General features: G+C 45.9%; 1 protein-coding gene across 2 annotated transcripts in view; it reads left to right on the top strand.

Annotated features, from left to right (window-relative positions):
* COLEC11 (collectin subfamily member 11) overlaps positions 1-24545 on the top strand; it is a 351597-nt gene that overhangs the window by 145997 nt on the left and 181055 nt on the right. For both annotated transcript variants that reach the window (XM_078647866.1, XM_078647865.1), the window contains exon 3: positions 5970-6041. In XM_078647866.1, coding sequence (XP_078503992.1) covers positions 5970-6041 — 72 coding nt within the window. The remainder of the gene's footprint in view (positions 1-5969; positions 6042-24545) is intronic.

Raw genomic sequence — 24545 nt, 5'->3', positions numbered from 1 at the left:
GCTCACTCTTCATTCAGGCCTCAGCAGGCAGGTGGCAGGGGCATTCCACTGGCTCCCGCGGCTCACTGTGTGGTCCCTCACTCCCGTCGTGTGTCGTCACGCACTAACAGGCACACCAGGTGCAGGGTGGGCTCCCAATCACCTTCTTTTTCCTTCAATGCTCTTCTCATGCATGCAGGCCTCTGGGCGCCGGCTCACAGAGGGGTGTCCTCGACATGGGCAACACTTCCCCTCACGCCGATCAGCTGGGCGGTTGCACGCACGGGCGCATCCTACCTTCGTTGCCAGTGTAGCGTTGGGCCTCATGCCCACATGGAGGGGATTGACTGATGCGGACACATAGTAATCTGGTGTAGTAACTGGCCTCGAGCAAGCACCTCTTTTATTGACAGGGTCACGTAACTGGTGACACCAGAGGTGGGTGGGTGTAAGGTGTGTTACACTTGAGGGCAGAACACTAGAATGTGTCTGGCTAGACACAAATTATTGTGTCCTAAATATCGTTTAAAAAATATCGCTCCATTGGGTGTAGACTTTTAAATATTAACTCTTTCGCAAATAAAATTTAGGATACAATATTTATGTCAGGCAATACCCCAGCAATAATATTATGGTAGTACACTGTACTTATACAGCACTATAAACCATAACAGTGTGGTCAAGCTATGTGGGGCTGTAACAGATATGTCTGACCTTGCCACCATGTCACCAATGATAGAATTGCGTGCTACGAAACTAAGCATTAAAGCATATTTTGCCATTGGCCAGTAAACTGCAGCAATGGAGTCATGTGTGACCTGCAAGCATTGCTCTCTTTCATTCCTTCTCTGCATCCTGTAAGCAGCTGAATATTACCACCAAAAATAGGATGCAGGAATTGTGGAGATGTGCTATGTATTGTGGGCCTCCTTGTATGATTTGCATCAGCCATCCAGGCTGATGCAAAGATTGCACATGCTGTCTGTTTCTTTACACTTTTTTCCTACTTTACATTTTATTGTGCATTTTAATAACAGTTCAGAAAATGGTTTTGCAATCATTATTAAGCTTGCATTTCCCAAATAAACGTTGCTGTGAAAGCGGTTGCTAGCTTTGTTATCTGGTTCCTTTTTCAAGTTTGCCCCCAACTGAGAAAAGCCCAACTAGGCCGAAACTGGTCTTGGGTTGCTTGGGCTGAGTTGTTCCTATTGGAATAGGCCCAAGACTGATTTGCATATGGCTGGGTCTAGTTTGAGTTTGCATGGTCGGCAAAAAAACGATTGTTTAGGATGTGGTCTGAGTAATTTATAGTGACTAGTATCAATTCATGCATTCCATGCATCACTTTTTTGTATTTTTTATTTGATTCAATAGGTTAGGCAGACTTAATGCCTTGTAGTAAGTTGTTGGGGGGGGGAAAAGAGTTGCTGGTCACGTGGTGAGGGCACTAACAGCCAGATTCATCAATGCAACATTCTGCGAATTCCAAATTGCGATATTTACCGAATCACAATTTAGAATTCGCAGAATGTCATTCATGAAGAAATGCGAGAAAAAAAAGCGAATCGCAATCGGCCGCAATTTCCGATTGCGATTTTGCCCCAATCGCATAATAATCGCAGATTCGGCCGATTTCTTGGTTGAAATTGCGATTTCGCAATTACCGAAATCGCAATTTGCGATCTCGCTAACTGCGAGATCGCAAAAACGGGAAGTCGCATTTCAAGCGCAATGATGACATCACAACCAGGAAGTAGGCTGTTCCCTCCCTCATTCAGATCACTGAGCCTGAAAGTGGAAGCAGTACTGGGAAGAGCTCCACAACAGTGAACTTGCAGCACCACAGCAGGACATCCACAACCTCCAAAATGTCCCAGGAAGCAGCAGGGAGCAGTGCCCCAGGGAGGAAGAGGAAGATAAAGTTCTCGGAGCAAGAACTTGAGTTCCTCATTGAGGGGGTCTGTAAGGACCATGCACGCCTGTTTGGCAAGGACTCCAGGAGGGTGCCAGAGGCTGACAAGCGCCGCATCTGGCTGCACATCCGCGCCAAGGTAAATTCTGTCGTGTGACCCAGCGGTCAATAGACGATTTAAAAAAGAGGTGGTACGACCTCAGAGGGCGTGACAAAGAGCGAATTGCGGAGAGGCTGGGGGAGCGACTTGCCACCGGTGGAGGAGACCCCACTGCCACACCCAACACAACACTGGAGGACCTCGTGGAGGACACCCTGACTCCTGAAGCCTGCGTGGGGGTCACCCAGCTTGACTCATCCAGACCCACCCAACAATCCCAAGGTAAGTGCCATGCGACTGCGAGCCCGTCCCCTAACAATGCCCATGACCCCTGAGCTAGCAATTTGACAACCCCAGTAATGCAGGCCATGCACACCTGAAATGCCCTATTGCATTGTGGTAGTTGTAGTGTAATAAAAATTCCCAGATAGCCCAACACAGGCACACCTGTTAATTCAAAGTAATTCCAAAAGCCAGTCAGGGAAAGCAGGCCTGCATGCATGTAGCAACAACTCATGTGCAAGCTACATATCATTAATCATGCACCCATTTACATCACAGGTGCAGCAGAACAGCCCAGCACTGACAGCGAGGCCCTACATATAGATGAGTACCCGGAGGACACCGAGGGTGAGGGCCAACCTGAACCAGGACCATCTCAGCCACCTGCGGCAGTACCACCACCACCACCCCATGTGGGCAGCCACAGGTGCCTAGCAACCACCCCAACTGACACCCACGGCAGTGGTACAGGCCAGACCACCAGCAGCCAGGAGGCAGACGAGGCACACAGCCGCAGTCAGGTCGCAGTCCAGCGGACTGACGCGCCAGCAGTGTGATGCCTCAACACGCACGGGCAGGGCTGTCCATGCACAGGATCCTGGCCTGGCCATTGAACGCCGCATGCTTGCGGTACATCAGACGCAGGCGCGTCACCTGGCAGCCATACATCTGCCGCTCACTAATACCGCGCAGCATGTTGGACAGCTGACCGCAGCTGTTCGAGAGAATAACCAGATCCTGGTATCCCAGCAGGATATCACCCGCCGCCGCCACCGCCAGCTGCTGACCCGCCTGTCAGCCTACACCAGGTCCAATCATATTATTGGCAATGCAACATCACAACTTTCCCGCCGGTCCCTTGCAATGCAGGTGCAAATGGTCCAGTGTTGCCAGGACGTTGCCAGGGCACTTGAACAGGTGACAGCAGCAGTGCTTAGTCTGCAGCCAACTGCCCATGGTGAACCAGGGGGTGGTGCTGATGCCAGCGAGGGCACGTCAAGCCACAGCAGCATTTCCTTGCCGCCGGTGACTAAACGCCGCCGCCGCAGCAGGCCCACTGCAGCATCACGGGCCAACACTGCAATTGAGGACAGCGAGAGGCGACTGGGTGCGTCTGGACGGAGGCGCCAGTGACACTTTTCACTCTGCTGGCAGGGCCATGCTGAATCTGGAAGCAAGCCCGCTACCCCATCATGGGGACGTATGACGCAATACTGTTACCATGTGCAATCATGGACAACAAAGGCCACATTATTGTGAATAAACAATAAGAATTTATGGTTTCACGTAAATCCGACTCATGTCATTATTACATTTGTCATGCATGAGTGCAGTGTTGTGTGAGGGGAATGTGTGCACTAGAAACAGTTAATAGTGATGTGGTTGCGGTGCCTGTGTCCTTCTGCAGGATTCTCCCCGCGTGCATGACACACATGTGCAGGTGGGCGGTTGTCCCCTTCCGACTCACTGCCAGAGATCTGGACAGGTATCCTGCGCTTGGTAGCAATGTTGTGGAGTATTGCACACACGGCCACGATGCGGCAGCAGAACTCAGGCTCGTATTTGATGGCCCCACCAGTCTTGTGAAGTATGCAGAATCTGCTCTTCAAAAGGACAAATGTCCTCTCAATGCAATTTCTTGTGCGTATGTGTGCAGCATTCTAACGCCGTTGCTGTGGTGTTGCAGGGTTGAGGTATGGGGTGAGGAGGTACTCACGGAGACTGTAGGCGCTGTCACCTAAATGAAAGGAGCAGATAGTGAGTGCCTGTTCTGCGCAGCTACATGATCACAGTGTACTATTTGGGGGCATGTGTACTTACCTAGTAGGTGTCCTTCGCCACAGTCTCCACTGGCCAGTCGTGTGTGAATGCCGCTGTGCCGGAATATGAAGGAGTCATGTGTGCTCCCCGGGTATTGTGCCACTATGTCCGTGATGAAAGTCTTAGCGTTGCACACCATCTGGATATTGTGGGAGTGGTAGGACTTGCGGTTGCGGTACATGTATTCCGTTTGTGCTGGTGGGCAGATGTGGATGTGGGTACAGTCAATGCATCCTATTACATGTGGGAATTGCGCAACGTTGTAGAAATGGAGCTTGGTCCCATTCAAGTCCTGTTGGGTGGTCGGGAATGAGATGTAGTGGTGTAGCCGGGTCAGCATAGCCTCCAGGAAACTCCTTAGGCAGCGGGACGTGGTGCTCTGGGATATCCCCCCTGCAACAGCGACTATCCCCTGGAGGCTTCCGGAGGCCAGTAGGTGCAGGGTGCACAAGACCTGGACATGGGTGGGCACGGCATTGGTCCTCCTTGTTGGGTGCTGCATCAGGGGGTCTAGGTCCCGGATCAGCTTGATGATCATTGCCCCATTCAGGCGGTACTTAGAGTATATTTGCTCTGCAGTTTGGCCCAGAAGGGTGACCTGCTGGCGGAATATTCGCTCCTGGATCCTGCATCTGTTCGGTGCTGCAGCCTGGAGCCTTCGCCGCCTGACCACCATGTAGAGTCCTGGCATTGTGTGAGTCCTCATGCTCCTACTGTGTTTCCTTAAGTGTGTTTGTTCAGGACTGCATCTGTGGCTCGTTAGTAGTTTTAAAAAAAAAAATGTTTCCTTCATGGTTACCACCTGCTTTTGGTTCTCCTTTAAATTGCGCGTCGCAAATAGCGATTTTCAGCTTTCTCGCTAATTGCGAGTTTTCATGAATTGCGTTAGCGATTATTTAGTGAGATCGCAAAAGAAATCGCAGAATCCATGGATTCTCGCTATTTCCGATTCGCTATAGGGGTTCCTCCTAGATTCTGCGATTTATTTTGCGAATTCGCTATTTATTTTTTGCTATTTCGCATTTTCTGTGTTTTTCACATCATGAATTGCTTTTTTGTTAATTGCAATCGCAATAGCTAATTCGCAGCTATTGCGATCGCAATTTTGCTTGATGAATCTGGCTGAATGTCATTTAGTTAGGACTGTGATAGGCAAGGCCAGGACACTGTGAAAGGTTTTTCTGGTTGCAGACCTGACTTCTGTAAAATGTATTTAAATCGGATAGAAGCTTCTTATCACTGGCATTCACCAAACCAGAATAGGTTATCAATTCCCCAAAAATTTAATGTAGACAACACTATTTATCTGTAGTCATCGCATTGATACCTACTTTTAGTTTTTTTAATTCTTCTATTCAGGTCTGACTATTTCATATGTGAAACTGAAGTACTGTGCCTGCTTTTCTTGCTCATTTTAAAGCTTGCACATTACTTTTGATTAAAAAGTTTGGGAAATATCCTTTACCCAGCAGACAGAATCACAACCTGTCTTTACTCTGTAGTCACTACCCTGACTGCGACTTTACCACACATTGCCTAAACACGCAAGTCGTTACAATGACTTGCTTTATTGGGCGCGTTGTTTGACTGGTGTTGGATTTTAAGTCCTACACCTTTTCTACTGATAAAATGACTGGAGTTGGAATAGTAATTTATACTATTTCAAAGTCTTGCACTCCCCTAAGGTAAGTCGCGCTCCCCTAAGGCAAGTCGTTGTAGCAACGTCTGTGGTAAAGGAATGCATGGCAACGTTGCAGTCGGAGTAGTGACTGAATCGTAAAGGCATGTATGGGAAATGCATGCTGGGTTCCATAATACATCCAAATGTTCTGTCAGAAATAGCACTTTAATTATAGTTTTTACATTTTTTTTTAGGTGATACTGGTGAAAAAGGAGAGAAAGGTGTTCCAGGGAGGCCTGGCAGAGTTGGCCCATCAGGAGAAAAAGGTAAAATTAATAAGTATGGGAATATGTATGTGCCTTGCTTTTCTTTGTTTGTTAACAGACTCTTTTGTCTTCGACTAAGGCTTTGACATCAAGTAAATATTCGACATTTTATAGAAGTGCATATTTTATATTTGTTATTCATGTAATGTATCCCATAACTAACCTAGTATTAGGCTAAGAAGCTCTTTACAACAATAGCAGATTAGTGTGGTAGTTACAAATCACATACAAAATAATCAGTTCATCAAAATTCCCAAAAAATAATTGTGAACAAAGCATATAAAGCAAAGAGGGAAAACAACCTCTTTCTCAAACTACGATCTACCCTATCCACAAAGGCCATGCAACTCCTGTCAAACAGTGCACCCCAGGAAAAGTTTCTTGAGTTTGAGAAAATAAAATCAATTCTTTTTTCCTAACATGCATGTGAAAGAAGTCCCTTCTGAGATCATGTTTAAGACTAGGGGCACCATTTGAGTCCCACAGGAGAATGATGTTGTAAGACATTGGGTTATTAGGTGAGAGGGGTGGAAGCCCCACTGAAATAATAAACAGTCCTTGTTAGGCTGAACACAAAAATTACTAAATAAACCCCTGTTTAACCCTCTGGTAGTCTGGCACACAAATAGTCAGGATTAATTTAGAGGCCATTTGTAAATTATTTATGCAGCACTCAAGCAGTAATAAAGTGAAAACACAACACAATTTGGAAAAATAGATTACAATTCAATAAATAAAATGTCATGAAAGCAACAAACACCCAATCAGTAGAATTAGAGTTGAGTTTTTAGTGAAAACTGTGCCAAGAAGCACAATGCACCACTTGCGTGTATCTTGTAACGCTAGACAGGGTAACAGTCACAAGTTCAGGCTGGCCACGATGGAGCGGGATTCCCACTGTAGAAGTCCATGCGGGGAGCCTCGGCTGGAGCTTCACTTTGGAGGGGGATACGAGAAGTCCATTGTCAAGCGAGGAGCAGGTCGCTGCTGGAGCTTCGTGTTGGCAGCTGGTGCCTTATTAGACACTTTGGTACCAATCCAGAGGTCAGTCTCCTTTTCAAGCTCTTTTGGGTAAGTGAGCTTACTATCAATCAGATGTTGTTTGCGACTCTTTAAAGCATGTACTGAGCCTGTGCTCTCTCAGAATTAGGTCATACTGCCCAAATAAATCACTTACGTTGCTGCCCTTCCCCCAACCACCCGGTGCCTTGCTCTAGTATTTTCCAAATTCCACCCAAGATTGGTTTGGCAACTTCTGACTATCCCATAACCATAAGCTGTTTTGCTCTGTGGTAAGCTTAAACTTAGTGAGCAGAATGGCCTTTATGGAGCCTACTTCATCTCATCCCCCACCACTAGTGTAAGAAGGATGACCCCCCCACTGTGAGCATGTTTTGCCACAGGTTTTCCCCCACTCCTCTTATGGGACCCTGTGCATCCTTGGGGCTACCTCAAAGGGTGAAAACAATTTGTCTATATCATCCCCCACCACATAACTAGGCACCAGGTCTTGGTGTTTGCAGACCCTCGCCTCTCCATGGGACAATGGATTGCTGCCACCATTGCTGCGGGCCTCTGCTACATGCTTTAGCTTTAAGGCCGAGCTCCGTCAGACTCACTTCATGTGCCAAGACAAGTTTCCTTTCAGCCTAGGCCCTCTCAACCTCAGCTTTCTTCTTTTCCAGGACCAGTTTCTTTTGCTCAAGGGATGTCACAGCCTCAACCCTCCATCCTCAGTTTGGCCATCTGCAGCCTGAACTCCCTTTCTGCTTTCCTGTCTGTCAACACTTCAGGGGATACGTTGGGGGAGTACACACTGCTCCATGTCCTGGCTGGGGCTCCACTCCTGTGAACAAGTTGTCCTGCCCCTTCTAAGATTGCTGCAGCTGAGGTCCTGTGGCCAGGCCCTCCTCCTCTTCATCCTCATGACCATTCTCTTCCTGCTCCTGTGGGGTAGACTGCTTCCTTTTGGAATCCTCCAAGTCTCTGAGGGCTTTTCATGATCAACTTTAGTGGGCGCCTTCCTCACAGTCATCCTGCTCTTCTTACAAAGCCTCTGCAGCTCTGCCTTGCCAAGGTTATCCACATAGATCAGCCAATTGTCCATTGTGGGTAAATGGAGGTAAGATAACTACAATTTAGAAAAAGAAAAAATGCAGCCAAATTAAGAACTAAGGAGAACTTAGAAATACCAAAATAGGCCAATCAAGGTTAATTAAAAAAAAAAATTTGATATCTGATTATTTTGGGGTATTTTAGTGTGACCCAAAATCACTGAGTGGCACTGCACAAACACAAATACTGAATCCAACCACTGAGCACCAATGAAGGAAATTGGGTTTTTGATTGGGGGGGGGGGGGAATCTTTCTTGAGCAACTACCCCAATTCCTGTCAAGGTGAACCACAGAAGGCACTAAATTAACCTGAACTTAAGCTTGGCACAAAAACAGTCAGGCTTAAGTTAGAGGCAATGTGTTAAGTATTCATGCAGCACACAAACAGAACACAAGAAAAAGCACACTCCAGTTTAGGAAAATAGAGTAAAATTAAATTTAATAAATAAGTTGACACCAAAACAAATTAAATCAGCAGAACCAGAGTTACGAATTTGTGAAATATAGAGCCTAAAAGATTGAACCTCCAACCACAGGCATCTAGTCAGGGGAGGCTGAGGCAAAGTCAAAAGTTATGGCCGACTGCAATGGAGTGTGTTTCAAGTACATGAGGTGGATTGGGTCTGGTGTCTGTTCACATTTGGACTTTGAAGAATTGTTGAAGAAAATTGCCTGAGACAATAAGATTCAGGGGCAAGGCAGCGGCTGTGTCAAAGGAGGGGGCGTCATTGTTGGTGAGCCGCAGGATGAAGTCAGGGTGAAGATTTCTATGTACGAACTATGTAACTTTTTTGAAGGTTGAAAATCTCCAGCAGGATGAAGCTGCAGACTGTAGCCAACGAGTGCTCCATGAGACCAGATACCTTTCGGAAGAGGAACAGCTGAAAAGGATTTGCTACCACAAACTCAGGCCAACCAGCAATGCATCTTGGGTGGATTGGTGAGTCCTAAGTTTGAGGTTTTGGCTGCTTGAGCACCTTTAATACCAAGGGTCCAGAACTGGATAGGCACCACTTGGAGGGCAGGACTCACTTCAGGAAGGGTGCAGGTTCCGGTTCAAAGTTGTTGGGGCTTTTTGTGTCTCTGTAGCTCAAAGTTAGAAGGATATGCCCAGACGTTGGTCCTTTGCTCACTTTGCCACTGGATTAAAGGTATCCCGGCTGATGAGGGGTGTTACCTCCAAACCAGTCCCAGAATGCTTGTTTCCGGTCCAGAGAAGACCTGGCTTGGCTGGGCTGGACTATTCCCATAAGGAACAGGGTCAAGACTGATTTGAATATGGTTGGGTCTGAACTGGGGTGGCCCTATCAGCTAAAGAACGATGATGGATTAAACCCAGATCTGTGACTGGGGGTGAGTGTCTGCAAAGTTTCAGTGCTCTGTCCATCAACTCCTTGTGTTTGCTCTAAATAGGACAGCCAACAAGCTCTTGGAGCCACTATGGGATCTAGCACCAAGGCCAGCCTCAAGCAGCAGGGTAGTCCTCTGGGGGTACAGGTCAGGCTTCATGTAGCAGGGCAGTCCTCTGGTAGCAGCAGGGAAGCCCTCTAAATTTCAGAGCAGGCCTCCAGCAGCAAGGCATTCCTCTGAAATGCAAGGCAGTCTTTCTGAAGGTCCTTTGCAGGTACAGGAGTGAACTGAAAAGGTGGTCTGTGGGTCCAATATTTACACCTGATGCCAGATTTTGAAGTGGGAGAAACATCTAGACCATGGGTACGCACAAACTTTCTCTCGGGGGCCAAATTTACACTGTGGTTTGTGTCTGAGGGCCGCACCAGTCTCCCTTTCCCTCTCTCACTCCCTCACTCTGTCACTCCCTTTCCCTCCCTCCCTTTCCCTCTCTCACTCCCTCACTCTGTCACTCCCTTTCCCTCCCTTCCTTTCTCTCCCTCCCTTTCCCTCTCTCACTCCCTCACTGTCTCTCTTTCCCTCTCACTCCCTCACTCTGTCTCCCTCTCCCTCCCTCACTCCCTCACTCTGTCACTCCCTTTCTCTCCCTTCCTTTCCCTCCATCCCTTACCCTCCCTCCCTTTCCCTGCATCCATTTCACTCTCTCACTCCCTCACTCTGTCTCCCCTTCCCTCCCTCGCTCTGTCTCCCTTTCCCTCCCTCGCTCTGTCTCCCTTTCCCTCCCTCGCTCTGTCTCCCTTTCCCTCCCTTACTCCCTCACTCTGTCACTCCCTTTTCCTCCCTCACTCTGTCTCCCTTTCCCTCCCTTACTCCCTTACTCCCTCACTCTGTCACTCCCTTTCCCTCCCTCACTCTGTCTCCCTTTCCCTCCCTCACTCCCTCACTCTGTCTCCCTTTCCCTCCCTCACCCAGTCTCCCTTTCCCTCCCTCACTCCCTCACTTTCCCCCCTCCCCCTCCCTTTCCCTTCCACCCTTTCCCTCCTACCCTTTCCCTCTCTCACTCCCTCACCCGATCTCCCTTTCCCTCCCACACTCCCTCACTGTCACTCCCTTTCCCTCCCTCACTCTGTCTCCCTTTACCTCCCTTACCCTCCCTTTCCCTTCCACCCAGGGCACAAGTCATAAAAAAAGAAGTGGGGGGACGCTGACGTCACAACAGGAAGTGATGTCACGAAAGGTGGCTTGCACCATCAGATTCATTGCCTCCTCTCGCTCACCCCTTAGATGCGATTGCATCAGAGAAGCCAGCGCGTGAGCAGCGTTCTGAATGAGCTCCAATCTCACCCCAGAGAGGCCAAATAGTGAATGTGCTGCTCCATTTGCTCCAGTTATCGAGCTCCCTGTAAAATAAGTGGGGGGACGCCGTCCACCCGCGTGGTACCTCGACTTGAGCCCTGCTTCCATCCTCCCTTTCCCTCCTTCCCTCTCTTACTCCCTCACCCGTTCTCCCTTTCCCTTCCTCACTTAGTCTCCTTTTCTTTCCCTCTCCCTCCCTCTCCCTCTGTCATCTCACCCTGCCTCTGTGTTAGCCCGGGCTGAGACAGCTTCGGAGCAAACACACATAGCCGCACTGAGCACATTAACAGGTCTTTAAAAGACCATTAGCATGTTAATGATGCTGTGTTGTTCACCTCTTAGCGCCCCTGCAGCTCCACTCCAACTATGGCAGGAATCCCCCGGCCGGCCCCCACAGAGCAGCAGAGTCTCGGAGTCGCGCTGCTGTAACTTAGTTTGCAGACACTCTTTAAAAAAAAAAATTAATATACGTGCAAGATCCGCGGGCCGCCAGGGAAGGCTTGCCGGGCCGCCACCGGCCCGCGGGCCGTACTATGAGTACCCCTGATCTAGACCCTTCTACATCTGGTTCTGGAAATGTCCTCCACCCAGGCTCCAAGAAATCTAGAGTTACAAAACACCGTGGTCAACTTCTTTGAGAGTGTGTTGGCGGCAGCTCCTTTGAAATGTATGTGAGGCAGGGAACAGCTTAGCCAACCACCATCATGGCAGGGTGGCCCATTCTGCCAACACTTAATCCTACTTTGTCTCACTGTCAGGGAAGCAATACAAAAAGGTCAACTGCGAACTATTCACAATCTTGTGACCCAGGACACAGGCTGCAGGCACTAAAGGATTAGGGTAAGAAAATGCTAAACTTTCTAAAGGTAACATTTTTAGAATTGTGACTTAAAAACCGACTTTAACATTAAAGAGGATTTTAAATTCTATTTCTTTTGAGAACAAACTTGACATTTCTACATGTGCCCTATCACAAGTTAGCACTTATTAAATGTAAAAAGGAAACCCAATGTTATCCTATGGGAGAGGTAGGCCTCACAGTAGTGAAAAGCAAATGTAGGCGTTTTCCCTACGAGGACAAATAAAACTTAAAAATAAATGTCAAACTTTTTTCATTCAAGGCTCCCTATCCTATGGGTTGTTTAGGGCCTAACATAGGGGGGTTTAAATGTATTAAAAACGGAGGCTTAGTCCTGGCAGAAGGTTTATTTTACCAGTTCGAAATAGCAGTTTAAAACTGCACACAGGCTGCAATTGTAGGCCTCCAACATGTTGTAAAGGGCTACTGAAGTGCGTGACGCAATAGGTGCTGCAGGCTCACTAGTAGCATTAATTTACAGGCCCTGGGTACATGAAGTACCACTTCAGAGACTTATAAGTAAATTAAACGTGGAAATTGATACGGAGACTGCACGAGATTCTGGCCAGTGCATCACATATACATGAGCCAGCAGTCCTTTTGTCGCTAGATGCCACTATGGCCTTTGATAGAGTTGAATGGCCCTATTTGTTTGCTGTCTTGAGTAAATTGGGCTTTGGTCCAGAGTTTATTGGGTGGATCCGCCTTTTGTACTCGGACCCCCTCGCTAGAATAGTGGTGAATAATCACAAATCCACGGATTTCTCTCTGGAACCCGGAACAAGACAGGGATGCCCTGTCTCCCCGTTACTGTTTGCTTTGGCGCTTGAGCCGCTCGCGGCCTGGGTGCGATGGGACAGGACGATTAGAGGACTACGATGGACACCAGACTGGGAAGACAAGATATCGCTATATGCGGACGATATCCTGCTTTACCTTACGTCACCCCAAGACTCTCTGATTAAATTCCTAGATGTCCTGGCCATATTTGGGAAACACTCGGGATTCGCCATTAACTGGATGAAGTCGGTCCTCTTCGTTATTAATGGGGATCCACCTGACGTCCCGAGCTATTGTCCCCTCCGGATGGAGTCGGTGGGCTTTAGGTACCTGGGAATATTTATTTAGAGTCTCTCCAGCGACGATTCCTTTGGGAGGGCAGGCCACGTATTGCTTACTCCAAACTCACATTGCCTTGGTATGATGGGGGAATTGGCTTGCCTGATCTCCGTAGGTACTACTGGGCCTCCCAACCGGCGTCGATTAATCATGCAATTTACGGGTCACCCCTGGACCCCGGGTATGCAATGGACCGGGGCCAGATGCCTGGACATGATTATATGAGAGCCCTCTATACTAAGTTGGGTAAGATCTCTCTCATTGGGCCGGCAGCTCACACGGTTCAGGTTTGGCAGGTAGTCAACAGGCACCTCAAGTGGGAAGGGGGAATCACACAGGCCACTCCCCTATGGAGCTCTGAGGGCTTGGGCAATCTGTGGAAAACAAAAGGCTTTGACCGACCGGCTTTGACATGGCGGGAGCGCAGCGGGCACGCCGGTGGCGCGTCAAAGGCAAGCCCGTCTGCGCCCGTCCGCGCCTTGGCGGGCCCTGGGACCAGACACTATGGCCATTTTTTTTAATATTCCTCTGAGGAACTTAGATATTTTCCTACATAGTGCTTACCTCTTGATGCAGCCACCTATTATCGCATCAGGACTAACGGAATTTCCCATACACACAGTTCCCCCCCTACCCCCATCTGCACTCCCTCACCCCTGACCCAACCACTGCTAAACATTCTGTCCTTCGCATTATGTACCTTAACACACGTTCCTTAGTTAAACTTCAGCTTGACTTTTTTTTTATTGCTTTCTGAAGATAAACCAGATATACTTCTGCTTACTGAAACCTGGCTGTCCCAGGACTCTATCCCTGATGTCTTGGCCGCCCTTCCCCAGGACTACTATATACTACAGGCTAACCGATCCTCAGGTAGGTCCGGTGGTGGAGTCGCCGCTATTATACTTAAACATCATAAATTTACCTCTGTTTCTCCCCTGGTCCTGCCGGCGGTGGAGAATATAGTTATCAAACTTGACTCCAGCTTTGGAGCTCTTATTTTTGTCCTGCTTTATCGGCCCCCTCAGTCCATGCCTAATTTTCCCATCTCCTTATGTGAACAGCTGGCTAATCTTGCCATGAACTTCACTCACATTTTATTTATTGTCGACCTGAACTATTGGCTCAATGACGCCTTAAGTGGGCTCCATGCTACAGAGCTACTTGACTTACTTTTAAACTTAAATTTTGTCCAACACATTCACTCTGCCACTCATACAAAAGGTCACGCATTGGACCAAATTTGGTCCTTCAATCTCACACTGACAGAATTGTCTATCTCCCCATGCATATGGTCAGACCACCATTTAATACAATTCAATGTCTTACTGCTTTCCAAGTCTAAGATCCTCACATCTGAGGGCGGAGTCACCAGGAAATGGAGGGCTTTAGATAAACAAGCTTTCGCATATACACTGGCCAGTTCAGTACCCACTTTTAACTCAGATGTTAACTCAATGGAAGCGAATATCTCCACTTGGTTACTGTCAGCCTGTAATACTCACGCCCCACTCACTAAGTTCACCCGTGCTCGTCATTCCAACTCTGCTGAGTTAAAAAAACAGAAACTTGAGCTCTGCCAAAAAGAAAGGAAATGGAGGTCTCGCTACTCCTTGGAAGACAAACTCCAGTTTTCATTAGCTCATAAAGAATACCAAACTGCTATTCTGAGTGCTAAAGCAGCGTATTTTTCTCAAAGAATATCAGACGCCCAGAATAAGTCAAAGGACATTTTTTCAATAGTTAATGACCTATGTAATTCCGAGAGGACCCTTCCCGTACAGACACCAACCCAAGATTTATGTGATTCCCTGAATAACTTTTTCCTGGAGAAGATTTCCACCATCAAAGCCAGTATTCCAATTTCAATTACATTGCATAGAGAATCCCTGGATAATCTGATAATTAATGTATCAACTCTGAATTATGTTAACCATTATTTGCCCTTCGACCTTTTCAGATTTGCTGACCCGTGTCAAATCCGGCTCCCCTAACGACTGTGGCCCCCCCCCCCATATCATGAGGGATGTTCTCTCCAACCTACCTCACAGCGTGTTGCCCTTTCTTAACGAATCTCTCACGCAGGGCAGGGTCCCTTCTGCTTTTAAGAATGCTATTGTCGTCCCTCAACTTAAAATGCCGGGGGCTGATCCTCTGAATCCCTCCGATTACCGGCCTATCTCTCTCCTCCCTTTCCTCGCTAAGATTTTAGAGGCTCATGTGGCTAAGAGCCTCTCCAACTTTATCGAACAGACAGAATATCTAGAGCCGCACCAAGCTGGCTTCCGGCCCGCCCACTCTACTGAGGCTGTTATTCTGGCTATGATGGATACTATGAGAGCCAATGCCGACAAAGGTGACCCTCAGGCTTTGGTGCTACTAGATCTGTCGGCCACGTTTGACACGGTCAACCATAAAATCTTGTTGGACCATGTCAAACAGGCCGGCATATTGGGTTCTGCCTACAACTGGATTAAATCCTTTCTTGAGGGCAGAACCCAAGCTGCTCGCCTTGCTTCTTTCACTGCTCCCGAGCTTGCAACCTTATGTGGAGTCCCACAGGGCTCGTCCCTTTCCCCACTCCTGTTTAATCTTTATCTCCGGCCTCTGATTCGTTCCTTAAAAAACATGAAGGTAACTACCTTTAACTATGCGGACGACCTCAGCTGGTTTTTACCCTTACATCCTTCAATTTCAAACCACTATGCTCCACATTCAGAGCTGGATGGACTTAAACCATCTGAAACTCAACCCTGGCAAGACTGAATTGATCTTGCCTGGGAAGAGCAAACTTTCCTGGGGCCCTCATTATTGGTTGGTGGAATTGGGTCCCTCTCCTGTCCCCTCTTCATCGGTAAAAAGTCTTGGGGTCATCATTAATGCTGACCTCTCTCTCAGAGGCCAAGTGGGGGCAGTGGTCTCGTCCTGCCTATTTCAGCTGCACAGGATCAGGAAAATTGCCCACTTGCTTACTCACTCTGCCCTGATACAGGTTGTGATTGCTTTGGAACTGTCCCGCCTAGACTTCTCCAATTCCATCTACCTTGGCCTTCCCTCGGGCCTACTCAAGCGCCTCCAACTGGTACAAAATCAGGTCGCTAGGTTAGTCCACAAGCAACCTAGATGGCTTTCTGCTAGACCTCTGTTGGATAAACTTCATTGGCTGCCTATTGCCCAACGCATTGCCTTTAAGTCAGGATCTATAATCTTTAAAGCCCTGTACGGTAGTAGCGCTAAATTCATCAGCTGCCTAATAGTAAGGCACGCTCCTCTCCGCAACCTACGGTACGCCCATCTTCGACTCCTGTCTATCCCTACCTTCAAGCTCAGACGCCACGGAGGGCTTAGGTTCTCCTACCTCGCCCCTAAACTTTGGAACTCCTTGCCTTCAGCATTCCGGATGAGCAACAATGTCCTGGGGTTCAGAAGATTGCTTAAGACTTGGATGTACGAGCAAGCTCTTGTGCAATTTCCCTTTGATGTGACATCTGCCTATTCGGCACTATGAAACCTCTGGGTGACCGTGCGCTTTATAAATTCCTACTAAGATAAGACCGATGGGACCTAATTGGGATTTCAAGAGTCAAAGATGTCTGGGAGAAAGACGGGATCCTCCAGTTTGAGGCCCTGCAAAAAAGTTACCAATTAAGAGAGAGCGAGAGATATAGATATCTCCAGATCAGACATGCCCTACAGACGAATATTCCCCGGGGCACTACGCCTCCTGAGGCTTCCCCACTTGAAGATCGGGTGTTAGATGGGCATCTTCCCACTAAAACCATTTCACTGATCTATAGAAAATTGATCAACCACATGGAGGATCCGCTAGTGACACTTCGAGAGCAGTGGAGTGCAGACGGCTTAGTCATAGAATAAAGATTGGAGGGAGGCGGTATCATCTCCTAAAACAGTGGCCATTCAGATGAGGTTGCGATTGGTGCAATTGAAGATTCTACATCGGTCCTACGTGCGGGGCATCGATTGGTGCGAATGGGGTTGGCTGAAGATGAGAGGTGCCGAAGAGGGTGTGGAGAGATTGGCACTTTTATGCATATATTGCGGCACTGTTCAGAGGTGCAGTCCTCTTGGATGAAGATACACGAGAAGTTTCGTGAAGTACCAGGGGTGGATGTGCAGGTGGAGGCCCGACTCTGTATTTTGAATGTCTGGGAGCCCTCTGACCTCACAGCGCATGGGAACCGATGGGTGAAGCTCGCATGTATGATCGCCAAGTGTAACATTGCGCAACTTTGGGGTGCTACTCAGGCGCCCCAACTGGGGAAATGGATGGAAGATCTCGACTGGAGCATGTTTAGGGAGAGATTGGTATATGTGGCTAGGGGTCGCCCTGGAACGTGGGGAAAAATTTGGGGCGCCTGGAATGGCTATAGAGGTGACATTTGTACCCCTCCAGTTGCGCATAATGACGTTGTGGCGTCGGAGTCTCCATGACCCCACAAAATTCGTTGTATCCATTATGACGGTTGGTGCTATTTGAGTGATTACTGTAAATTAATCTGTTGTCGCCTGATGTTTGTCAATTGTTTATCATTTTTATTTGTCAATAAAAAGATTTTTTTTTTAAATTGCAAATTGGGTGTAAACCAGTCGTACCATATTTAAAGGAGAGAGCACTAATACTTTAGCATTGATTGTCAGTGATAAAGTGCACACAGTCCTACTGCCAATATTTTTGTTTTTAGAAAATAGGAGGAGTAATGGCAAAACATTTGCAGGTACCCTGCAGACAGGGCCAAATCCAACAACCACGCCTGCCTTTGCCGGCTTCTGTTCCCTGCTGGGTCAAATTACCAACAAGGATAACAAACTGCTCTTGGTTCTGTAATTCACTTGATTGTGGGCCACGGTTTCATCTAAATTTGTCCTCTCATTTTCAGTTCATTATACTTCCACCAGTCTGTATTGATTGATTCATGGATAGACTAACACGTTGCTGTGATTACTATTTGTCCTGTTTTTGGAATTTCATTGCTTCATGCCTGCCATTTGCTACTTACTTGCCATTCCTGTAAAGAGAGGTGTTTCCTGTCATCATGGGACTACCACTGATGACTGTTGATATTTTGGTGATGTTGACATTGTTGGCCTTCTGCTACTGCCAGGTTGTGGTGAACAGCTATTAGGATTTGTTGGAGAGCATTGCCAGTCCACTGGTCATCTAGATGATGATTTTGGGTCAACACTGTTGATACCAGATGGTCTTTGCACAAGCCCACAATTGCTTATTTGCCTGTTGCTCCTTATGTTCCAGACAATCCGAATGTCTGTATTATGTTTGCTTCACATTCTGGCAGGTGAATATCATAACAACCCTGTAAGGAAAGTGGTTTATTATACAGTGTGGTTGTGCCACCTCACCAGGTAATAAAGGCACAATTCGGTATTAGGTCTATTCAGGTTCAGTTGTAAAACCATAGCTCAGTCCTGAGCAGCTGTGGTTCAGAGAATGCAGGCTGTATCAAAGGAACAAGTGTAAAGCATGATGAATTACCAGAACAGTTGCTTAAGAATAAAGCGCAACAAAATAGAAATCTGACACCAATTTATAAAAAAGGTTGTCATTTATTTTCGAATAGACACCACGCAGACAAAAATGCACCAGTTCCAGGGATATAAATTTAAAAAGAACCATTAAATCACCGTTTTTCGCTTAGTGTAGTAATTCCTTGTAATCTACCATGACTCAAGGTTTAGGGTTAGCCACATCATGTAACTTGAAAATAGCTACAAGGGCACTCATGTGGCAACCAACTCAGTCAGGGAGCCAGTCACAGGGATCAGTAAGGTTCAGATGAACAGTTACCTCCCAATTAAAGCAGTCTTCAAGCCAGTTCCAGGGTCGGTAGGTGAACTGCCATAGGAATCAATGGAGTGTTCATAATGCAAGGGATGCAGAATGTTGAAGATGTTCAAGAATTCTGAGGATCTGGGCCAATGTCTGGGGTCTTTCTACGGCCGTCTTTTGGTCCATGACCCTCGAGGGGCGACTTTGGCCTAAGGGGGTGATGTTCCATGAGTTATGGGTGGAGTCCAGCCAAACAGTTGCCACATCTCTTTAATTGGCAGTATCATCCTTGCTGGGTTACTAAACTTCAATCCCACGACTATCCCAGGTCCAGCATCCTGGGGTACAACTTTGAGTAGGTGTCTCCCAAGTAAAAGACCCTCATACACGTGTATGATTGGATTGAATAATCTCGTAGCGGTATATGATGTGTCCCCGCTCTATATTCCACGTGTTTGTGCGTAATCCTTGGGTCAGTTTGTTGCACCCTCCGCCAGGAGGTTTCACCTTTGGTTAAAACAGTAGTGATCAGATATAGGGAGTGGTGAAATAAGTGAAGGGAAGAAATTAAAATACCCGGACAGCCAGAAGTGAACCTTTAATAGGTCTGGATTCGGGTACAATGAATTCAGTGCGTGCAACTATGGAATTGATTATGAATTCAAGTGCACTTAGGTAGTGAGATTAAAAAGAGGTCGACATGTTTCAGCCTTGTTTGCCATATGGTCGGTAGGCTTTCTTCAGGACCGCTGGGTGATAGTGTGGATGTGAAAGAATAGGTAATTTCACATTTGTCGCAGCACTACATTTCTAAAGTGTTGCCCTGTTGTATACGTTAGATAGGTGATCTTGTTTTATTGAGAATACTTCTCTACGGGTACACTGTCGTTCTTGGTGCTGTAAATATGCTAGTTATCCATGCGGTTTTGATAACTAATGTGAGCCCATCGTAAAAAGTGCATGTGATTATCATTACGCTCTTAGAGTTATTAAACTGCGCGCGCTAGAAGTAGGCGGCGTGCTTCCTAATTACTAGCGGTTACATAGTGTAGGGGTGTTAACTTGATAGAATGCAGTTATTATGAAGTATCACGCCGTGCGGCAAATAAAGCAAATTTGAGTACCTCCTATTTGTAGGAGTATTACTTCTTCAGGGAGTGCGGCAAACGGGGAGAGGCTCAACTGTAGAAAATAGCGCAGAAAATTAGAAGAGGGGTTTGGTATACTTGCGATTTCGTCCAGCTCATAAGGACGGTAGTGTACCTCTGGCCTTCGTCACCATTCACGCAGCTTGTGCTGTCTCTGCCCGCAGTCACCCGGAATAGTTTGCCGGTGTGTTTCCGGGATTTGCGGATCATGGACAGAGACGAGTTATTTCATCAAATACGGTGATAATAAGGTGTATTTTAAAAAAGCCGAAAATATACTAACATAAGAAAACAAGCATAGGGTTGGCTCTAATCAGCAAGGCTGAGCCTAAATGTCAAATAACAAAGAAAAATGCCAATGCTGATAACTTATTACTTATATAAACAACTCCTCATCCATATCAAGAAAGTAAATTCATGAAAGGGTATTGCTACTTAGTCGCAATTTTATTTTCAAAAATTCAATAATTCATTACAAAGAGGTTTTTTACTTTTTCATAAAAAAGAGAGAAGCATTAAGAGAATTGAAACAATTATGGACACATCACACTGAAATTTAAACACTCACTCATATCACAGTCAAAAAACATTCACCACATTCATACCTGAATCAAAACATACCACATACTGTTGTTACAAAGAAAAACATTCTGCTTTAACAAAGAAAGAATGATAACTAAATCCGCATTGGTTATTCAATAATTCAATACAATTGTTTAAACAAAGTACATTCCATTGGATTCCTGAATTTTATACCATTCAATAAAGAGTTTTTTAACTGGTAATGTACAAATAAAGAGTTTTTTAACTGGTAATGTACAAAAGATTGTCCGGAGTCTTGAAGTAATAAAGACTCATACGCAGATTAGTAGAAGAATGGCTCTTTATTGAATGGTATAAAATTCAGGAATCCAATGGAATGTACTTTGTTTAAACAATTGTATTGAATTATTGAATAACCAATGCGGATTTAGTTATCATTCTTTCTTTGTTAAAGCAGAATGTTTTTCTTTGTAACAACAGTATGTGGTATGTTTTGATTCAGGTATGAATGTGGTGAATGTTTTTTGACTGTGATATGAGTGAGTTATTAAATTTCAGTGTGATGAGTCCATAATTGTTTCAATTCTCTTAATGCTTCTCTCTTTTTTATGAAAAAGTAAAAAACCTCTTTGTAATGAATTATTGAATTTTTGAAAATAAAATTGCGACTAAGTAGCAATACCCTTTCATGAATTTACTTTCTTGATATGGATGAGGAGTTGTTTATATAAGTAATAAGTTATCAGCATTGGCATTTTTCTTTGTTATTTGAAAATATACTAACAGCATCTTAATATAATGTTCACATTTATCGACCTTCATAATAGGGTATTTAGTCGATAAAGAGAACTGGATGGCATCGTTTCGTATTGATAATCGCACTATGTACATTCGTAAGGCTCATTGATCTTTTCATATAGTTAATCTAGTTCAAGGATGAAAATAGCCGGTCACAGTATATCCATTCATCTATTCAGGGATAACCACGGGATGGCATCATTGAGCCCGGTACTGTCAGTTTTGAGCTTTTGGACCCAACGTTGCTCTTTTTCGAAAAGGATTTTGGCTGCATTTCTATCCACGTTGTCGAGGCTTTCTAAGATGACCCACTGTAGATCGTTCACTGTGTGGCCTAGTTCTTTGTAATTGGCGGACATCTTTGTAGTTGTTCTTTTGCAATTCACATTACTGCGATGTTCGCATAGTCTTTGTTTAGCCTTTCGACATGTCATGCCGATGTATCTCATCTGACATGGGCAGGTAATCATGTAAATCACGTGGCTTGTATTACAGTTAGGGTGTCTTTTCATTTTCCAATTGAAATTCGGTAGCAACTGTAATTCTTTTGTTGGTTTAGTGATGTTACAAACTGAACAAGCCCCGCACGGATAATGTCCTATTACCGGAGGGTTATACCACAATCCTGGTCGGTCAGTCTTTTTCTTTGGTGGTGGTCGTGTGTGTACTAGTAGATCCCTCAAGTTGCGACATCTCTTATTAGCAAACCTGGGTTTCGGCCAATTCAAGGTGTTGGATGTAATGATTCTCCAATTCTTGTTGATTATCTTCTTTACTTGGTTCGTGACAGGGCTATAGGTGGTTACACATGTGATTCTCTCCTCTTTAGGTCGGGGGCAGATCTCTAGTAAAGATTCTCTTGGTTGATTGCGAGCTCTTTTCTTGCAAGAATTAATCACTTTTCTGGGGTATTGGCGAACCAGGAGTTTGTCACACAGATCATTTGCTTGGTTCTTGTAATCAGAAACTGTGCTGCAATTTCTCCTTAGACGGAGAAATTGGCTATACGGGAGGTTTTCCCGTAGAGGTCTGGGATGGAAGCTCTGAAAGGATAGTAGACTATTTTTGGTCGTTGTTTTGAAAAAGGTACGGGTTTGTAATGTGTTATTCTCCGTAAAGATGGTAATATCGAGGAAATCCAGAGTATTTTTGTTGGCAGTGTATGTAATTGTCAGACATTGATCTTGTGTGTTCAGCCAGCAATGGAAATCTTTTAAAGTTGTGTGATCACCCCTCCATATTAATAAAACATCGTCTATATATCTTTTCCAAAAGAGAATATGACGAAGGTAGGTGTTGGTCTCATTGAGTACAAAAGATTGTTCAAAGGTACTGACGTATAGGCCTGCCACGCTTGGGGCAAATGTGCTGCCCATCGACGTGCCGTGACGTTGGAGAAAGAGGGTGTCTTTATACTGAAAAAGGTTTTCTGTTAAGGCTAATCTGCAACATTCTAGAACGAAGTGCCTGGGAGTTTTATAGGGCCATTCCATGTCAAAATGTATTGTTTCTAAAGTCGCAAGAGTTTTTTCTTGGGGCAGGCTAGTATAAAGACTTTCTACATCTAGCCCTACTAAGAGCATGGTCTCTTCAGAATATTCAAAGTTTTGTAGCATGTTTAGGAGGTCACGTGTGTCTTTTAGATAGTTAGGTGTTTTTTGGACCAGAGGTCTCAAATATTGGTCTGCAAATTCTGAAAGTGGCTCTAAAACTGAATTTATTCGAGAGACAATGGGTCTCCCTGGGGGTGGCTTTCTCCCCTTGTGTGTTTTCGGTAGGGAATAAAAGTATGGTGTTCTTGGTGCTCTTGTTTCCAAATATTCTGCCTCTTTCTTTGACACCCAATTGTTGGTTTCCGCTTCTTCGACCATCATAGATATGGTTCTTTGTAGGCGTGCGGTGGGATCTATAGTCAATACATCATAGAATTTAGTGTCTGCGAGGAGATCCATACATTGCTTGTCATATCCGGCTGTTGATAATAGGACTATTCCTCCCCCTTTGTCCGCCGGTTTTATTACAATCTCATTGTCGTTCTGAAGGTCTGTAAGGGCCAATCGTTCTGCCTTGGTGATATTCTGGAACGGTTTGCATGGATGTTGGTTTAGTCTGTCCACTTCTTTCATTATCGACTGCTCAAAGGTGCATATTTCAATTGGTACTTGTGAATTGAGGGGGCAAAATGTTGACTTGTTCCTGAGGTTGGTATCACCTTCTTGTGGGGGTTGTTGTTCATCTTTGAAAAATGCTTTTAGTTTCAGGGTGCGACAAAAAGCTGATAGTTCGCACCTCATTTTAAAAAAGTCTGTTTTTGGAGTAGGGGCATATCTGAGGCCTTTATTCAATACACTGATTTGATCCTTAGTAAGGATTTTGTCTGTCAGGTTGACGATGAGGTCGTTGGGCCCGACACGGTTTTGGCCTTGGTTACACTCCTGGTGTCCACCTGTCTCGTTTGGTCGGACCAGGTTACTCCTTTTTGTCTGGGCCGCCGGTTGGACTGGCCATTCCCTAAAAAAGGACGTCTTTGTGGATAATTATGGCCTCCTTGTTGTTGCATTTGGTGATTTATTGGGATCTCAAAATACGGATTAGGCCATCCTTGGAATTGTGGGTTGAAGGGGAGGAAGGGCATATTGTGGCCACTCTGGAAGTATGGGGGCGCCAAAAATTATTCTGTCCCCTTCTGTTCCCTCTCCTGTTGCGGTAGTTGCCTCTCCGACGGTTTCTGGATTCATCACTGCTCTGGTCCGAGCTGTCATTGGAGGATATACTAGTGGAATCATTGTTAGAGGTGTTGTCATTCGGGTTATAATCCTTACTGCTGTACGGGTGTATGCGCTCCAGTGAGAACCTTTTTAGTTCTTTTGCCAGTTTTTGCAATTTCGTTTGCGTAAGGAATTCCTGACTGTCTTTCATCTCTTTATTTATTTCTTCCAAACGGTTCTTGTAGATGGTTATATTCACAGTGTTGTTTAATTTTGTCTCTAGAATTTCAATTTTAACCGTAAGTTCCTCTGTCAGTCTGGTGGCAGTTTTGATTATTAACACTAGATAATCCCTTGTGCACTTCCAAGAAATTGACGACCAATCTTTACGGAAGGCTAGATCTTTTAGGAAAATCCGAGGGGCATTCGTCACCCATAGTCCTCTAGGGGCAGCATTCACCCGAAGGTACTCGGTCATTATAATTCCATGTACAGCCATTCTTACTTGTTCTTTTTTTACCTCGCTGAGTTCATCCCATTCTGCGGTAGAAGATAGAGTTTGAGTGAGGTCTCCTTCTATGAGTAATGGTGGTCTGGCTAGTATTGCTTCGATTTCTTCAGTACTGTAACTGAGTCCGAAACTTCCCGCCATGGTGGTATACCATGGTGGGGTTGTGTTGGTGAGTAACCTCACGTGTTGGG

Source organism: Lissotriton helveticus, chromosome 6 (assembly GCF_964261635.1).
Source record: "Lissotriton helveticus chromosome 6, aLisHel1.1, whole genome shotgun sequence".
NCBI lineage: Eukaryota > Metazoa > Chordata > Amphibia > Caudata > Salamandridae > Lissotriton > Lissotriton helveticus.
Note: the sequence above shows the minus strand (reverse complement) of the source record. Positions and strands in the feature narration are given on the sequence as shown.